The 19,466-nt window shown below is 37.7% G+C and overlaps 1 protein-coding gene across 2 annotated transcripts in view; it reads right to left on the bottom strand.

Annotated features, from left to right (window-relative positions):
• The window catches only part of MPP7 (membrane palmitoylated protein 7), a 117,948-nt gene that overhangs the window by 55,601 nt on the left and 42,881 nt on the right, over positions 1-19,466 (bottom strand). For both annotated transcript variants that reach the window (XM_019471007.1, XM_009275195.2), the window contains 2 exons: positions 16,933-17,010; positions 12,277-12,357 (listed from right to left, as the gene is read on the bottom strand). In XM_019471007.1, the coding sequence (XP_019326552.1) occupies positions 12,277-12,357; positions 16,933-17,010 (159 nt within the window). The remainder of the gene's footprint in view (positions 1-12,276; positions 12,358-16,932; positions 17,011-19,466) is intronic.

Below are 19,466 nucleotides of genomic sequence, written 5' to 3'. Positions count from 1 at the left end.
GAAGAAGGAAGGGGGGGATGTTTGGAGTGATGGCGTTTGTCTTCCCAAGTCACTGTTACACGTGATGGAGCCCTGCTTTCCTGGAGATGGCTGAACACCTGCCTGCCGATGGGAAGTAGTGAATGAATTCCTTGTTTTGCTTTGCTTGCGTGCGCGGCTTTTGCTTTACCTGTTAAACTGTCTTTATCTCAACCCACGAGTTTTCTCACTTTTATCCTTCTGATTCTCTCCCCCATCCCACTGTGGGGGGAGGGAGCGAGCGGCTGCATGGTGCTTATTTGCCAGCTGGGGTTAAACCACAACACAGGTGAGACAGACATTTTCCCACCTCTTTGCTTTGCTATGGTGACAGTAACTTCCATTGAGGCTGGCACAGTGAAGTTACTTGTAACTTCATCAGCAACCACAGCAGCATGCCCCTCAACTCACTTAGCAGAGCTCGTCCTCCAGAGAGCTCTAGCCATATTGAGTTTTCCTTTGTGATAGCGTTACAGAAGAAATACAAAGAGACAAGCTAAAAATGTTGGTGGAGAAAATTATTCAAGACTGGAAAGATTGATTTATGAGTAACTTGCATAAAGTTAAAATCAAGTGAGTGAAGTCATTCAGCGACAGATACCAAAGAAGGAAAGCTGGCAGGGTTGGGAGGAGACTGAATCCTGTGAAGGGAAGACCATCAGAGCATCAAAATGGAAGGAGAAGCATCAGAGACATAACAGCCAAACGTGTGCAAGAACTTAGAAAGCAGGAGAATAAAACCAGCAGAAAGCTGTAGCATAATGGTGATGGCATACTGGCTCTAGGCACAGAAAAGCAATTTGACTTGAGAACAGTTTGGAGAAGAAAGGAATAAAAATATAAGGTATCCAGAATCAAGCTACACATTTAGGAACAACTGGTAAGCAATACAAAATTAACAGAGGAAAAGGAAGATAAGAATTTAGATAAGGGGGGGGAGAGAGAACAACCTTTCTTCTTCTACAGAACAATTAGTCTTTAAACCTACTATCTTGAGTATATAAGCTAGATTTTACATTGATGTACTGATGAATTCCATCCCACTAATTCCACTCTCCAGCAAATGGGTGGTAAAACAGCCATCAGAAAAGGGCAGCACACGGCAGTCTCTTAACCACCAACACTGCCTGCTAAGGAAGTATGTGCAACCCTAATCCTGATGCAAGATAAGGGTTAACAAGATAACAAGAGGACAGGTGAGAACAGGCACCTCAACTAACAGATATAAACAACCACAATAGCTGAATTCTCCAGCTTGGCTAAAGCATGAAGCATCATCTAGAAGCAGAAGCAAGCAATAAAACTACAGGCAGGAGAAATTTAGTAGTGCTGCTGAAGTGACCAGAGGACAGCTGGGATAATAAGCGAACGGATTTTTTTTTTTTCTTTCTTCTTCAGTAGAACCAGTGAGTGAGTACACAAGCTACAGTAACCACTTATCAGGCAGAAAAGTAGTATTATTCCTTCTGAAGGAATAATGTCCTTTCTCTTTCCCACAGAAATCTGAGATTTTCTGTTCCAAACAAAATTCCCAAGTTAATTAAGTACAGTACATAATGTTAAAGAAGTCAGTTAACTTCCAAAGAAATGAACATGTTTTGCTACTGAAAATCATTTACAGTATTCATTTGACATAAGCAAAAAGCCTTTGACAGTGATTGTAAGAAAAATGAAGTAAGGTCCTTTAAGCATGATTTTCAGTTTGTAATCAGGAAACCAATGGGTGCACTAATTCATGGGAAAAAAAAAATCAGGGTTCATTTAACGTCTTTCCATCCTTCAAATATTACAGTTTTCCTATGTATTCTCTATAAATTCCCTAGAAATTATATATTGTGTGAGAAGACAGCAGTTAGGTATGTACAAAAGAAAAAACATTCCATTCTTGCAACTATCCCACCTGTACTTAAACCAGAGTTCCCTTCTAGCTCAAGCTTGTCCAGCTGGCAATTAAATCCCTTTCTCTTCTAATTTGACTTTGATGCAGTTGGGTCACAGCAGTGATTCAAAATACTGAAAACACACACTGTACATGTGTGGTTTTGTGTCTTAATATCTACCATATATTAATGTTCTTAGCATAGCAACATCTCAGTTGGCTCAATATTCAGTATATATTACCTTTTCCTCTTTTCTGTGGTGGACTTTATTCATGACTATACAAACTTCCTTTCACAAAAGGGTAATTTCCTTGCCTGAAAACGCAGTTTCTTGATTTCAGATTCACCAATCTAAACTGATGGGTTTACCTGCAGCTGGTAGCCAGATGGCAACAGCCAACAGAAAAGTGAACTCTCTGCATCTTCAGACTCCCGCTTCCTCTGGCTCATTGTTTGCAGCCCCTGGAGACGCTTCCAAAGTCAAACTATTCTCAGTGTTCACAAAAACCCGCAGCCCGTCCGTGTCATCTGGTAAAGGTGTAACTATTCTTCCAGATGACAGCCCTATGTTTTTCCTCAGTTGTGGATAATGGCAGAATAAGCTCCGATTTTAAATCAATAGTGAAGAATCTGAACAAAGTCTCTCTTACATTCGCAACGTGATTCATGTAGCTAAAGTGTTCTTGAAGCTTTAAGCCCCATTTAAGTAACTTCCAAGAGCACAAATAGATGGTTTTCAGAGTGGAAAATGCCAAGACAGGAGCACTCTTCCAATATCTTGGCAATCCTTGATCAATTCCTTTTTTGAAGAAGTGGCAGCATCCTGACAATATTAAGCGTCTACAGCAGTAACCGGCATCTTTTCTTGGTTGAAAACCACCTGAAGACAGCTGCCCCCCAATCCCTGCCCAAAGAAATAAACTGAAAATATAAACTAAAGAAAAGCAGAAACTGAGGTTCTTGTTGCCCTTTCTGAAAAAGTGTCTTTTAGAAATGACCCAGCCTTTATTTGACAACAGCATGATGTCTAAAGTCTTAAAAAGAAAAGAAAAACATCTACTGATCCATGAGGTTAAAAGAATCTGGATATACTTAATTCCTCCAGAAAACAATAACATATATTCGTTTATAAGGAGGTCTTAAATTCAGCTACAGAGTACTCGTACTACATGGACACCTAACTAAAAATATTGAACTGGTTTAGTTTTTAAGGTAATCACTTTTGCCTGCTTTGGACTTTCCCCATATTGAACACTAGAAGTAATATTTCTATATATCAATTGCACGAAATTCAGGTATCATTCTGGAGAACTGAAAAGCCACAGTGAGTATTATCTTCACCATTATATATAAGTAAATCTTCTATAAATACTTAATAAAGTTGTAACTAAAGAATTATAAAATATTAAAATAGATGTGGTGCAATAGAATAAATCCTGCCCCTTAAATAGTAACTTTCTTTTAACAAGGCCAGCAAAATAGCAGGTATAAGGAAAAAACCTTACAATTTTCCAAAATATTTGTGATAAAGATACTTATAGATTTCCAGGTTACATAATCATGGGAAGAGAGTCTTGCCACTGACTAGAAACCCAGAAATAAGCAGAAAGGGGAAAAAAAAAGATTGTGAGACCATACTGGACCACTATTGAAGACTGATCAATGAACTAAAGAGGAGACTGTTGAATAAGTAAATGGAGAGTTCAAATTGAATATGGCCTGGCAAATACAAGGGAAAAGCACCACTGAAGGAAAAAGCAGCATAAAAAATGACGACTAAAAAGGGACTATTTGCTTCGTATTGTGCAGTTTCTCCATTTTTACTAGCTGAATAGAATTGCTACTTGAATGGGATGTGATTTTACCCATAGTGATTTTTTCCTCCCCCTAAATTACCAGCTTTAGTAATGTTGCCATCTTTTATACGCTGTATGTGAATGCTATAGTTACGTGTATGCAATTCAACATTCTTACACGGGTTAGAGTTGTTCCTTCATGTGGGAAAGTCTGTATACATAACCAAAGAATTTTTTTGATTTACTTTTCAAATCTTTTATTTTCTGCTGCCAACCTGCCTGGCTTCACCTTTGTTTATTTTATCTATCATTTTGTTTATTGTAAGTTGTCTGCTAGCGAGCATTTTCACATCCACATGTCTAAGAAGACTGACAGACAAGCTGTCTGTTGGACATCAGCTGAGTTACCACACGAGATGGACCTGAGAGCATTTCCAGGGTAACATGATGGTTGTTACTTAAATATACTCACGCAGTATTCTTTCATCTCCTTTATATCATTTTGTATCTATGCTTATGAGATGTTGCATATTGTTATATGTATGCTCTGTCAGCTCCTACCACATTAAGGGTGCCACAACTGCTTTCTGATTTTCTATGCCTGTCAGATGTGAAAAATCAAGGCTTTTCTTGCTGTTTTTAAAAGGACTATTTTGCTATTATGTTTTGTTTTACTTATTCCATTCCAGTAACATGGACATGCCAAAAATAAAGACAGCAACATATTCTCCCAGTGCTCCTCACCCAAAAAAAGTTTTCTATAAAAAACTCCTTTGAATTATGGGTGCAAGTGGAAACAGAAATAGGAAGTCAAGGTCTGAAGCTGAAAAGAGTTAAGAATAAAACCTATTTTTCCTCTAACAAGGCTGCCAAAATGCATGATGGAGGGCTTCCCAAAGTGGCAAATAGTTTAAAGGCAAATAGTTTAAAGGCAGGAAACGCTGGGCAGAAGGATCTTATTCACTTGCCAACAAAAGTCTCCCCAGCACTGTCCCCTCTCCCCCAGCTTCACGGCTGGTATGCTCAGAACATCTACGGGTTATCCATCAACCAACATTATCAAACCACCAGTGCTGTGGTCCTTGCTTCTTGTTGTGATAATATGCATATATTAAAATAAATAGTTCTCTCTCACTGCTGATCCTTCGCAGCATACCATCCAAAATCAAGCAGGCTTTTGCAGATTTACAAATTAATGGCACCTGATTTTACAAATGAGGATTAGGCAGGTAACTTTTCAGTTGACATACAAAGTACAATGTATTCCAGCTCACCATATTAATGAAGTTAAACTACTTTGTACAGCAAAGTATCTTAAGAGCACAACTCCTCTAACCAGTCCTACCAGCAAACCTCAAAGGCCACGGATGAGTAAATATTTGTAAATCATGGGAAATTACGCTTCCTGAACAGATATTGTAGTCTGTGTTACCATGCGTGAGCATGAGTATTTCATAAAGAGGAGGAGAATAGTCTCCCAGGACATGAGCAAAAATAGAAAACATGGGTGCATTCGGGAAGACAGGTCCCTAAAGGGGCAGGGCCAAAAGGTCTTCCAAGAGCTTGAGATACACTAACAGCCCAAATGTAGCTCAGACGTTAACTGACCTGAAATTTGTATTGGGTTTTCCAGATGCAAAACCTGAACAGTTGTAGGCAAATCCCAACAATTTCCAGTGGAAAATGCTGACTTTGCAGAAACCGCATATTTCAATGAAAAAGCCCTGATGGAAAATCCTCAGCAAGTCTAATTACAAAGGGAATGTTGGAAAGGGGACAAAGTTTAGATTAAGATTTTTTTAATTACATGTTACAAGAAATGCTTCATGAACTTTTCAAAGCAAAACCAGATTTTGTTTTATATTATTATAGCCTGGTATTTTCTTTGAGTGCTTTGTATGTTAAAGTTCTTGTAGAAAAATGCCTGCTGTTTCCTGCACAGTAAATTATACTGTCAATTTTTGCCAGTGACTGTAAGGCAGCTTTATAAGGCTTTGATGATAAAGGCTTAAAATGTTTGGTTTTTTAATGTAACAAGTAGCACTTTGATCAGAACAGTCTATTAGGCCACTGTGCAAATCTAGTAGATGGCACGGATGATGATATCAGCAGTTGTTTATCAAATAAAGGCTAGAATTTACAAACTTCCCAGTAAATACAAGAAAACCAGAACAGGATAGGACAATGGAAAAGGTATGCTTCAAGCTAAAGGAAGCACTATTTCTTTTTTTAAAGACACCTAAACAAATACAAGAAACATTTATATGAAGAACAAAGTGCTCTGGTTTCATTATCTGCAGTTTTAGTTTTGCTTAACTCAAAGCCAAGGAGGCACTTGTTAGATGAAAATGTTTACAAATGCAAATTGTTTATGCTTTGTGAAACTGAAAGTCAAGTACACCTCAAATGAATTGCAAATAAAATAGCAAGTGTAAATCCTATTTACAATTTTCTGGTGTATGCATCTTTGCCATTTGAAAGCAATTTAAAAAAAACAGAAAACAACTTAAAGAATCTGTATTTTCTCTGAACAGCACGTTGAAGTTGTCCATGGATAAGTCAGTCTGAAAACATTCCCAGTCACACGAGAGTGGTTTTCCTTTCACTCTGCAAGTTATCTTAAAATTACTTCCAAAATTCTATTCATTCTACAGTAATGAAAGAGAAGCCAAGAAAAATACTTCAAGGTTGTCCACCGCTTGTTCCTTCTACGGCTACAGGTACAGCACCCAAAGTGATCCAACTACTTTACATTCTCGTGTACCATGATGCACTGAAGTCATTTACGGTCCTGCCTTGTGCAGGTACCTGGTTTATGTTTCAGACTAGCAGCTGGCAAACCTTTCAGCGCACATAAACAGAAGATAAACTCCGCTGAAACAGGCAGAACCACCACTGGCATCCTTAGGAGGTTAAAAAAAGCTTAATTTCCTCTGGGTCATAAGAGGTATAAACATCCTTCAAAATAGTTTCAGCACAGTGGCATAAGCTTTTAAAATTATTATTGTTCTGCCCATTACACTGACGACCACAAAGGACATACTTTATATGAATTTAAAACACGCTAAGTTTACCCTAATAGGGATTAACTTCAAAGGGTAAATTGCTCATTTCAATGTGTAATGATCAGGAATGTAACTGCTGTTATAAACACAAACTTAAGAGCAAGTGAGATCTGAATAATACTAACCTTGACACAGGCTCAAGATATATAACTGGGATAAAATTGTTCAATGGACTAAAAGATGGTCCATTCTTTTTATAGTCTTTTTTGTTCACAGCCACGTCAACAAAATAAGTGCCTAAAATGTTAATTCCTATAGTTAATTGTTTTAATTTTTCAGATTTCAAATAATTTTAAAAATAAATAACAATTATGCTCTTGTGCTATGGCACTGTCCCAAAAAGAACACAGCTTTTTCCAGCTTGTTAGAAAAGGAACTGAGAGCTACTATTCAAGAAAGCTTTTTAATTAAAAGTAGAAGAGAATTTGAAAGCTTTAAAGTCTTTCATTCTTAGTTTGATCATCTGTCATATCTACTACATCTCCTTTCTTACAGTGTCTGTCACTGGGGTTCTGCCCTGTGACTGACAGAGTAAATCTAGTGTCCACCTCCATTCCCGTTTGTGTTCCTACTGACAGATAAGACCATTTTGCTAACTTGATTGTGACAAGTCCATTGAAAATCCAGAATTAAATTCCCTTTTAGATAGACTTCGTGTTAATATCTTGAATCCTAGTCTTCCAATTTTATATTCCAATTTATACAATTGCATAACAATGAAAAATATTTCATCTTTAGCTAATGTAGCTAATTTAAAAAAAAAAATGGAGTGCTCTCAGACAACAGCAATACTTTCAGATTCATAGAAAAGCCAAATTACTCTATAAAGACATCTCAATCGCATTGGTGCCTACCTCATGCATCATAATTTTAAAAATTTTTGTCATTATTTTCAAAATTCTCTACAACTCCCTGCTTCACATACGTTCCGTTTGCTGTCACATAAGTTCCTTAAATTTCTCCAAATTATAAAACATTAAAGCTGAGAATATACTCCTTGATCCTATTATTCATATTTTTTACAAAAGCACACATAGAAGTGTCTTCCCTTAAATCAGAAACATCCTTTCCTCAAGTATATCCGCACTATATATTCTAGTTTTCATGTTATAGAAAATACTAAGGGAAAAAAAAAGCCTCCTGTAAGAGAGATGTTTAGTGTTACATCAAGCTTCATATATTGTGTATTTACAGCACACATTAACTTTAATGTTGTCATTAGACAAGGAAGCTAAGGGACATTTGTTCCTTTCTTTTACACATTGAAAACACAGTATGGAAATTCCTCATTGTGTCTCACTCAAACACGTATAAAATCATATAAATTCCATGTAAATGCCCTATCCTTCAACAAAATTGGAATGTAAACTCCAAATCTTGAAAACACAAACCATCTTTTAAATGCTTCCTTCATAAAATAAGCAAAGTAAGCTTGAAATAGGGTTTAAAAAAAAAAATCTAATTCATGGTTACACCTCAGGAATTATAAAAGTCACTCCAGGAACTGAGGAAAAATCCAGGAGCGGGTGCAGTATCCACTCCACACAGGCCAGGAATTACCACCTTCAAATGCAGCCCATTAGCCTGAATTATACAGAATAAAACCTTCCATAGAGCAACACAGTCCTCCCTCCATTCCTTGTTCATGTGAGGTTATAATGCACTGCCTAATGCTTACAATGGAAGCAGTGGCAGCACTACACAGATTAATATGCAATTAATTTAAAGCACCAGCTCCTATGTTGAACAAATGGAAAGGATTACAAAAAATTCTAAACATCCGTCAGAAGAAAGGCCAGCAGACAGGATCTGTGCTCAGCAAGTTTTGTACGGGTGCATCAAGGTCTTGTCTGCCTTGTGAGACCTGAGCAGGAGAGGGAAAGACCCTGTGCTGCCAGCACACAGGCTTTCCACGGCCTGTCCTACTGCAACACAGAAACGGTTGGTGAGTGCTGCTGCTACAAGACCCAGGAAACACAGACAGCAGTGGAAGACCAAAATTTCACTTTCAGAAATCTGAAATATGTTTACAGAGAGCAGCGGCAGGCAGATCCAAGCCTGATCTGCCGGCATTTCAAATCACCCAAGTCATGTCCCCACTTATGTCCAACACCATTCAGACTAGAGCCACGCAGCACTGCCTACAGGCTGGCCCAGCCCGACCCTGAATTTATGTATCTTTGTATTTTGTATCTTTAAGGTACCTTTAAGGTATATATTGTATTGCAACTGAAAAAAAACAACCAAAGAAAATCCCAGCAATCCCCGCAATCCCCGCATACCTCACAGCTTTAGAAAACACCAGCACAGCAACGAAAGTTTCAGTACATCTTGTTCTGGTTATTTACCATCATTCTAACTTTGACATGCAAAACTCTCTTAAGCTGTTTTTTTAACAACCAACTCAGCAGACCTTTTAAACTTACATACATATACACTGGAAGTGTAAACATTTATTAACAGTTATCTTCCTCAGCTGATTACAAGCATTTGATTGCACGCTTGTGGTTATGATGGAAAAGAGCTGAAGATATCCATTGCTGTACTTACACTTGCTGAATGAGAGAAGATACATTTCAAAGAGTTAATTTCTGGGCTGCTTAAAAATCAAATACTGCATTCAACTGGATTCGGGTTCTAAGGTGTGGAAATACTGTTCTACTTGTTGGTATCTTTAACAAGGTTTAGCAAGATTACAGAATATAAATTAAGTCTTTACTCAACATTGGAAATTAAAAACAACAGATGCTGCTGACCTGAGTCCATGGGATTCTGAAATTATATTTTAAATCTAGAACACAAATGCAGTATCTTATACATAGACAAATCCACTTGATTTCCCAGAGCTAAGTGCTCTGTTCTACTTCCAGAGTTCTGTTTTAATCAGATAAGATAAACCACAACCATTATTAGTTCATTTAATTATGGCAAAGGAAACCACATGTTAGGGCAGAAAAAAACCCCACCACTCAGTGTAACTGGATATTGCATCCAGTTTTAAAGAGACCAGCAATGCCCAATTAATTTTTTCCTGAAAGAAAATGCACCTGACAAAACCATGGAATAACTTCTAGGACATTTTGAAAATCTCAGGTCTCATAAATATAACTGCCTCAGAGAAATCATTTTCTTGTTTAAAACATTTCTCTATAGATGAAAACCATGAACACCACAAACTTGTCAAAGCTTTACTCATCAGATGCAAACACTCAAATATATTCAACAAAACAATTTTGTAACACAGAATGAAAATACAGCAATATTCATCTAACCAGACAATTGCTGGAAACCTCTCCCAGCCTTTTTTGGCATGTTAACCAAACCTGTGAAGTTATAATCATCTTCCTAGACCTCTCCCTTTACACCACCAAACTTGTGGAAAGCAGTGATGTGGTGCAGCAAATTAATCCTAACCACCCTTCGTTGTACCATGAACATTACAGCAGAGCTGTAGGAAAGTGGAAGCTCTCCTGCTGGCTCCAGCTAACACTGCAGTTATAAGCCAGGTCAGGAGAGGAAAGTTTCCCCTGCAGAATAACACAAAGCCAGCTTAAGTCAATCCCAAAGTAAGCCGTATACAAGTTTTTAGATAAAGCCTATGCAACTTCATTGGAACAGATGTATCAGTTATTCCAAGTAATTTCAGATACGTGGGAAAGAGTTGTTCTAGACATCATTTTGCCCCAGAAATCTAGAAGGAAAGAAACAAAGAAACCCTCTCCAGCCACCAACCTAATAGTGAAGGGCTAGAAAATCTTATGCAATGTATGGCATAAGCTCAGATACAGCTGAACAGACTCGAGGGCATCTCTGGGGAGGAACTGGAAATACTGAGTCCCACATTGTGCGGTCAACATGACGGAGGAGGGAGTGGTGATATTTACCATCTCTCCCATGCATGTTTGCCATGAGAAGGTGGATGGAGAAGATAATGGATAGGCAAAAATATCAGGCATACTGTACCCTAACTCACACAAACACCTGCAAGCTATGCAGGGCAGGGAAATGTGTGTGTCTTGTGCAGGATTAAGCAGTCTGGCCATGCAAAGGGCTTGGTACCCTGCAGCTGGCCATCTCTTCCTACAGCCAAGACATTTGCTGAGTTACTGCAGTTGTTCAATCATATTAACCACGCTGAGGGTAAAGCACTTCTTTTCCTGAAATCCCACTAAGATTATCATATTGCATTTAACCGCTTCCAAGGAACAGACAGCGAGAGTGAGTGAGTGAATGAGAGAAAGCAAGCAAGGGAGGGGGACCAAGACAGCAAGGCAGAGGGAAGAAAAGAAAAAAGGGAGAGGGAGAGATGCAGTTGTGGCAAGCGAGCTGTCTTCAGACTCAATCCACTAAAGCTTCAGAAGTATGAAACACATGGGGACAGTCACTAAGGAAATACGTACAGTGAAGCTTAGGATCTCTGCAATTTGATGCACCAACAGTTCCTCTTGTAATAAACCATCGGCATTGCTTTCCCCTTCAGAGAAAAGCAGCTTGTCACTTTGGAAACTATGGAATAACCAACTGTGCAAAAATCTTTAAAAAGGAGGCATAATCAATCTTTAAAACTTTGTAGCACTTTGAAGATATCCTAATGTCTCAGGTTGAGATCCGTGTTTTACAGGGAATATAAAGAAGCAGCTGTCTTAAAAAGGGCTCCTTTCTGCTCTACAGTTTTCCTCTAAACTTATCAACTGCTGCATTTAATTATCATTGCAATATGCTAGAGCACTAAGGTCTTCCTTCTCTTTAGAGTGGAAAAATAATGTGATAGTGTGCATTAACAATGATACACAGGGGAGGTTCTGACTGGATATAAGGAAACAGTTTTTACTAGGAGGATAATCAGGAATTGGAAGAGGCTGCACACAGAGCACTTGTGGAATGTCTGTTCCCAGGCTTTTTTGAGACCTGATGGGAGGAAGCCCTGAGCAACCTGCTCTGAACTCAGTGTTGACCCTGCTTTGAGCAGCACGTTGGACTAGACAACCTCCTTCCAACCTGAGTGGTTCAATGGTTCTATAGTCTACTGTCAGATAAAAGGTATCAAGTTCCCCAAAAGCCCCACAGAGAACCCCAGGAGTTTTCAAAATTAGATTTAAAAAAAAATCCATCAGGAATTTTATTCCAAGTACCAGGTTGTGTTACTTATGCCCAGTGCAATTAAATCAATGGTATGACTGAAAACCCTTTAGTAAAAGCACATTTTGAATGAATTTATGAAGCGCATGCAGTAAAAGTTAGCAAAAGACAAAAAAAAATCAAGTATCTCTTTTTTGGAATATCCATTGTAAATAAACAATGGCTTTCCACTGAATTCCTTTCATAAATATCAGTAACAGCATAATAATTTACAGGCAACATTAAATGTGTTTCTTCATAACAGGTATTTCCTATTAACATTGCATCCCTTCTTAAAAGCACACATATTCGTTAAAGCAGACAGACCCCCAGGCAGCCCGAGGAAGCAGATGCAGACACCCATGCAGAAAGCACTTTGCAGGTGCAACACATCCTCACCTTGAGATTGGGTTTTGAGAGGAGTTTCAACAGTTCTCTGATCTCACTGCTCAGTGGCTTGCTCTGCAGCTCCTCAGCCAGCTGGGTGGGAGATGGAATTGACACAAAGACCATTAGCAAAGCGTTGTTTTACCCAGTGCATCGGTGACAACCCAGAATCCATCTTGTTCAAGGTTATTACTTTCCAGTGTGTTCAAACAGAAGTCAGCATGAAGAAAAACACCATCAATCACCGCGCTTCTTTTTCTGACCCTCGGCGGACCAGATTTAAGCCAGGCCTTTGGCTCTGTTTAACACAAGTAATCATTTCTGGCAATGGTGCAGCCAGATCACATTCTGATTTATAGCGATGGGGGCAAATCCCAGCACTTCATTTAAGTGAATGGTCCTTTGCGTGCAGACAAAGGACTGCTTGTAAAAATGACTGGATCAAACTTTGACGCTGTCTATAAAAAACAGTTTTGAATGAGGTGGTGAAATCCACACTGCTTCCAAAAACCCACAGTAGCGGTGCTGTTTAGGACTGGGATAAGAAAGCAAAGTGCCCCTACAGTGCAAGCAATCTGAACTTTTTATTATGTTTACACATACACTGGAAGGAGCTTGTTAAACGTGAAGTGGGTTAATCATAATATAGTTTATAACAGGTCATCAGCAATTCAAGCCCCTGAAATGCACAAACTATGTCCTAACAACAAGATCAGTAAAATTTATTTTTGGTTATACTACAAAATTGTGGTTTGGTGAACAATAGAGCAGCAGTCTAACGTTTAATCCCATGGCTATTTGGCTCATGTCTTGAGTTTTTCTTATCATGACATTCTCAACTAATTTGGACTCAAGAGGCATATTTTACTGCAGGATTTCAGACTCAAACTATTTTTCCAGAAGAAGGAAAAGCTAAAACATATTTCACAACGCTGAACTTCAGTTTAAAATTCTGAAGCTACATGGCTCATAATCCAAAACGTGATTTCAGATAATCACTTATTTTCTTTGCATTAAATCAGTATCATAAAAATGTCTCAAAGAAAGACTGGTTATTTGCAGCAAGTAATTTTATTCGTCTAGCCTAATTTTAAATTTGTATGTTCATTTTGTACAAATTTTCAAGATAAATGGATAGAAGAATATTTTGCATAATTATATATAATAGACAATTCTAGAATCATTTATATACATCAGACATGGTTTGAATACTTTTTTTTTTAAACCTTTAATACAGGGTTAACAGGACTGAAACAAAAATTCATCACCTATAGTCCCACAGCCTTTTAACTATAATTCATAGATAAAAACATCCATCAAATACATCAGTGCTAATCTTAACAATATTTGTGTCTTAATACTGAAAGATTAGAAAATGATCTCTGTAGGAAAGGTCAGAATGAAATATTTTAGGCCCATAAAGCCAAGTATTGAGGTAATCTGGCTGCAGTCTAGTCTGCATGTTCTGTGGAAAAGCTCTGCAAAGCTGAAAATAATCTGTGGGAAAAGCTCTGCAAAGCTGAAAATAATTCGTGATATGAATGACAGCAGGTCTATGACACAGGTTCCCCTTGGTTGTCTTTTCATTCTTTAGCTTGTACTACTCACCACTAGAGAATAAAATCTATTCATTTGTGTTTCATTGATGAAGACTAGTAATCACTCAGTAAGAATGACTGCTTCAGCTTTTTTCTCTCAGGTGAACTGTGCACAAGCATCTATTAACTTCAGCAGAACTGGCATTTGCTTTGGTGGTGCAAATATAAATGCAGGTACATAAGGTTTAGAACAGTGAGAAACAGAAGAAATAGTCATTGCTTTAACAGACTTTTTAATCTCATCATTTAGAAAAATATTTGTTCAGAGATGAAATCATCAAAAATCTGTTTTCACTTATATAATTTACAAGGTTTTTCCAAATATTTCCATAAAAGTCTTAAAGACACATGTCACACCCCATAATAGAAGAGGAGGAGGAAGACAAAGACTGATAGAGGAAGAAGACAAAGCCATGTTTCCAGATTAGCAAACAGGTATCACCAGAGCTGCTTGTTGTGCTTCTAGCAGTTTTGGACTGGATTTTCATTTGTTGTTGTTGTTGTTGTTGAAGTGCCGAGATTTGTGACAGCGACCAGCGGCAGTTCAAACTATATGGAATACTTTGGGCACACTGATACCGTGCCGATCACCTCCTATGCCAAAGACTGCAGGAAAAGCTGTCAGAGAACGTCTTCTATGATTCTCTGTTGAGGGAACCATAATATTTCACCAAGCTCTTTATGAAGAGCTGCCACTATAGAGAGGGAGAGGGGCAGATGTGGAGTGAGGCTGGCGAGGTGAGGAGCACCAGGGCCTGGGGGTTTAAAGCTTCTGGAGAAAGTTCTGAAACTTCTTTTGCCAGAACAGTCTTTCTAATAACCTAGAGGCCTTATCTGCCGTATACACCTATACTGCCAGCAATGTTTAGAACATTTGCATGAAATCGAGTCCTATGTCAGACACTGCTGCTCCAAAATAAGAGGCAAGCAGAATCTCTGATGGGAAATTAAATAAAAGTCACTGGAGATGAGGAGAGAGAAGGTATAGCAGCTAGGAATATGAAAATGTTTAGAAAAGAAGCCTTACCACAATTGTTACCTCTAAAATGGCTTTAAAAAAAATAACACAAGAATAAAAACACACTCCTTAAACAGTTTTTAGTTATGTTAGCAGCACCTCAGATTTGGGTTTTAAATCAAACAGGAAATATTAACTTGCTAATAAGAATATCTCCTTCTTTGTTTAACTATATAACAGTTACTATCACTAGGAAAACAAAACATTAATTTAAAGCCTATTGAAATGAAAGCGTGGTTTATATCACCAACATGCTCTTAAATCCCTGAAGCTGACAACTAGTCAGACAAATGTGCCAAAAATTGAATAGCACTTTAATCCTGGAACTCCATGGGTTTTGGAGTTAAAACACCCACCTCATGTAAATTAACCTCCTCAAAGTTTGCTGATAACTATTGAAACACAGAAAATCCTGCAGTGTGCTAGTCTGACTTCAGGTGCCAAAGGACATCCTCATTCTATGGGACGGTGCCCATAAAACCAGCTGTTCAGCTACACATAAGCAAAAATGAAGAACCAGCAAAAGGATCTTTAAAAAGAAGCTGTGCTTAAAAAGTAGGCAGATATCTAGAGACGCTCATGGCCCAACATATGTACATTTTAAAAATACTACCCTATATACATAATAATACATTCATAGAGTTAAAAACCCCGACATCTCTCAACTGAGGAGTGACAGAGTACTTTAATTTGGGGATTTCCAAAAGTATACATTTTAAATGGGGCTGAACAAAGAATAAGATTGCTCAGCATTCCTGAAAATATCAAGAACTAAGTTTTGCATCCAAAAATAAGAAATTATTCTTATTAAGAATTTTAGCCCCGAGATCCATAACACAAATGTTAACAAGGATTATTAATATGTCACCAAGAACTTAATGAAGAGAATTTCAACCAGCTTTCTAATTTTCAAAATTACTATCAACATTATTCAAAGCTACTTGAAGGTTAAAAAAATATTACTAATATATGCCTGATGTCAAAGCTAATGCATTATAATATTTGGTATGTTACAGGATATAGCTCTCCTCCTACTGAAACATGAGTAAATTACATTATATCCTTTTTTCAATAGACTTCAAACATGTTTAATTTAGTTTTTCGTTAAAATGTTATTATTCTCAATTCACAACATCTAACCATTTCTAAAATTTAAAAATCAAAAGCTATTTATTATATAAAAAGATAGTTAAGGTTTTAAAACATCTATAAAGCATGTGAAATTTCAAACATGCCATATTTGAAGCGGATCCTAATACATATTGCCTTTTCCAAAAAACAACCTGAGATCATCAATTGCAACAACGATTTCTGGATTTCACCTAAACCACAGTTTATTAAACATTTCTCTATCCTGGCCTACCTCAGGTTCAGTCATAGTTTATACAGGTGTGTGCACAATTCATCTGAATCCTAGAATTAACCAAATAGCAAGAAATGGCAGGTTGGATTTTTTTCTTTAAAATAAAAATTATAGTAACAGGAAATTAACTACTCCATCAATGCCGACCACTTTTACAATTTATTTTTTGGTTATGAAGGTAATTTGGAAAGCTCCAATATGAATAAATCACTACTGTACTTTTTCTTAAATAGTTTTTGATTTTTTTTTAACAAGCCTCCTTCCTAGGCATTTCATATGCTTCATTTCTGTAGTATTATCTGTCATTTTTCATGTTCTGTCAGCAGCGCTGCTATCTCATTTGTCTTTATTTTTCCAAAGCATTCCTCTTGTCTGTGACTTTCTCAAAACACTAATAGTTGACAGCTTTTCCCCTCCCAGTAGAGTTCCAACCTGTAATTTCTATTACGTAGTTACTAAAGCAGAACAAGAGGCTATCTACATGCAATGTTTTTATAACAGGCAAGTGAATAAAAATCAAAGTAATATCAGCAACAAGGCCGGTGATGACAGCACCTTTGGAAACATTTGCAGCTTCTTATGATTTCATCTCAGAGGATTATATTCATATGTTTGCACTATGAGGAGTTCTGCTTGCAGACAGTTTTTTGGGAGACTTGGTACCAGTGATCTCAGCAGGGGACACTTACATCATCTGCCAAGGCTGCTGCACCGTGGAGTATGGGCACCGGGTTCTGTTTTTCATAATAATGCAGTTTTTCATGAATCTGGAAGACAATAGCGCAAAACGATAAGTATATTTAGCAGCACGAGAAACAGTACAAAATGACCCTGTTGAGCTAACTGATCTGTTGAGTGTCTGTAACTAAAGAAACATCCTTATAGTAACCTACAGGCAGCAATCATGTAAATGTAATTCATCATCATCCTCTGTTGAAGTGCTAAGAAAATGAAATCAGATGGAAAAAATGCTCAGTATGTAGACCAACCCACAGAAAAACTAAACATTTGTGATTTTTCTCTCCTCGCTTTCTGTGTCCATATTTCTAACATATTGCTTGAAGTATCAATTACATTTTATATTGCTGCTGAAAACACAAAGCATAAAGTGTTTATCCCCAAGATGGATATAAAAAACCCTGTAAATTATGATTTATGAAGTGAAATAATAGCCTGCCACCCACATCTTGACAGACAGCTTGGTAGAGCGGCTAGAGTCATTAAAATAATTCAGAAACAAGGGCAAAGTAGTGCTAATATGAATTCTAACACATCTGAAAGAAAAAGGCAGTCCTTCAGCAAGTTAAAGTCATTTAGGAGTACTTAAAGTTTTTAATGGGGAGTTATCAACATTAAAAATGCAGTGTGCTTTGGTTCTTTCAAAAGGGGAAATGATGCACCATCATTTAAATATCCAGCCTCTTCCCTCCTCCACAAGTCATGCATTTCAAAATTTAGATTTTTCCAGTGTGAAAGCTTAAAAGAGCCAAAATATTTTAAAGCTTCTAACAAGTTTTTTAAAAGCTATTTCAGAATGGCATAAAATATTAAACATTCAATTTTATTTACATTATTTTCCTGAAGATACACAGATGTAAAAATATTAATTAAAATTTTAAAAAAGACGACAACAGTAGTCTGAACTGATGCAAACACACCCCATTCTTAGATTTCTACTTTAGTCCCACTGCTCTGAAGGAGGCATGGACTCCAGATGGTTGGAGGAGTTGCAGAAGGAGCTAAATCTGGGAGTTCTGTGCTTGGCAAGGAGGGGAACACGAGGTCTGGCAGAGGCCGCAGGGCTCTGGACTTGGCTGGGGAGCCCCTCACATCCTTGGGGTACAGGAACCCCAATGATACCCTACCCCTCCCCAGCGCACTGTTGGGGGAGGGATGGGACAGATGCCAGGCAGCAAGGACAGCTGTAAAAAGCAACCAAACCAGTGGTCTCTGCACACTGAAAACGTTTGGAGTTGACTGGATCATATCTGTTACGCACCAACGGTTTCCTCCAGCCTTCCCTCCTCCTCGACATTTGCTTTTCTCCGCTTACTTTTACCCCCAGCAGCACTCACTCCTCTTACTGCCCAGGACTCCCTCAGCCTTTTCCCCAGGCCGTTCTTTTGAATTTAATCTGAACTCCTAATAACCACACCCACAACAAGACAATGCCATGTCAATGACACTTGTGCTTGCCATTTTTCCTGTCTTCTGCTGTGCTTTGTAACACTTTTTAAGTCCATGTCTGTTTTTACTCATTTAGACTATAGGTTCTTTGAAGTAAAGGCCATATGACACTCTTTTAATGTAACGTGGCATAGCAAGATCTAAGTCTTGGTTGATCCTTCATCATTTCTGTAATCTTAATAGGATTATTTCTGTACGTGGTTTGTTAAAGGATATCGAAGTTCTGAAACATCAAGGTGAAGCATGAAGACACCACAGTTGCTCAATTGCTAAGTTGTAAAATGATTTGTTCTGAACAGCAAGTATTTGTACCTCAGCTGGAAACTAAATGCAAAGCACTCATGTCCAGAACATGAGTCTGAATTTTACATAGCTTATGTAGACATTGTTTACTCAGCAAAGTAAGACTAATCCATACTGGATGTCACCAAAAGTGTAAGTGACTGTAAAACTTCATATTTCTAGCTCACAAAGCACAGAAACTAAACAAAACAAGGAGCTGCACCTCCTGGAGTTTAGCAGAAATTTGTGATTTACTTAGACTGTGAACTTGAATAACTAAAAGGCGTAATAAATCAAAAAGTCTCAAATCCATTATTTTTTTGATTGCTTTGGCCAACATCTTGATTTTATCCAGGCTGAACTTCCATCAGCTCTGAGGTTAAAAGCAGTTGTCTATGCTACCTTCCACTTTCTCAAAGAAAATAGAAGTGCCGCTGCTGATGAAGCTGTTTTCACCCTGGACAACCTGCAAGTGTCTTCACCAGCGAAATTAAAAAAAAACCAAACCAAAACAAAAAAAAACCCAAAAAACAAACAAAAAACCAAAAAAACCCCAACCCCCCCCCAAACAAAAAAAAAAATGCTGAGACATTCTTGTTTAACAAACAAACAAAAAAACAAAAAAACCCCAACCCCCCCCAAACAAAAAAAAAAATGCTGAAACATTCTTGTGCATATCATCTTTAAAAAAATGTTTTAAAATTGTAAATTCATACAACAAAAAAAATAGGGTTTTAAGAGGAGGTACTGTGTA

Source organism: Aptenodytes forsteri, unplaced genomic scaffold (genome assembly GCF_000699145.1).
Source record: "Aptenodytes forsteri isolate BGI_AS27 unplaced genomic scaffold, ASM69914v1 Scaffold336, whole genome shotgun sequence".
In the NCBI taxonomy this organism is placed as follows: domain Eukaryota; kingdom Metazoa; phylum Chordata; class Aves; order Sphenisciformes; family Spheniscidae; genus Aptenodytes; species Aptenodytes forsteri.
The sequence above is the reverse complement of the archived record's forward strand: the minus strand, read 5'-3'. Positions and strand labels throughout refer to the sequence as shown.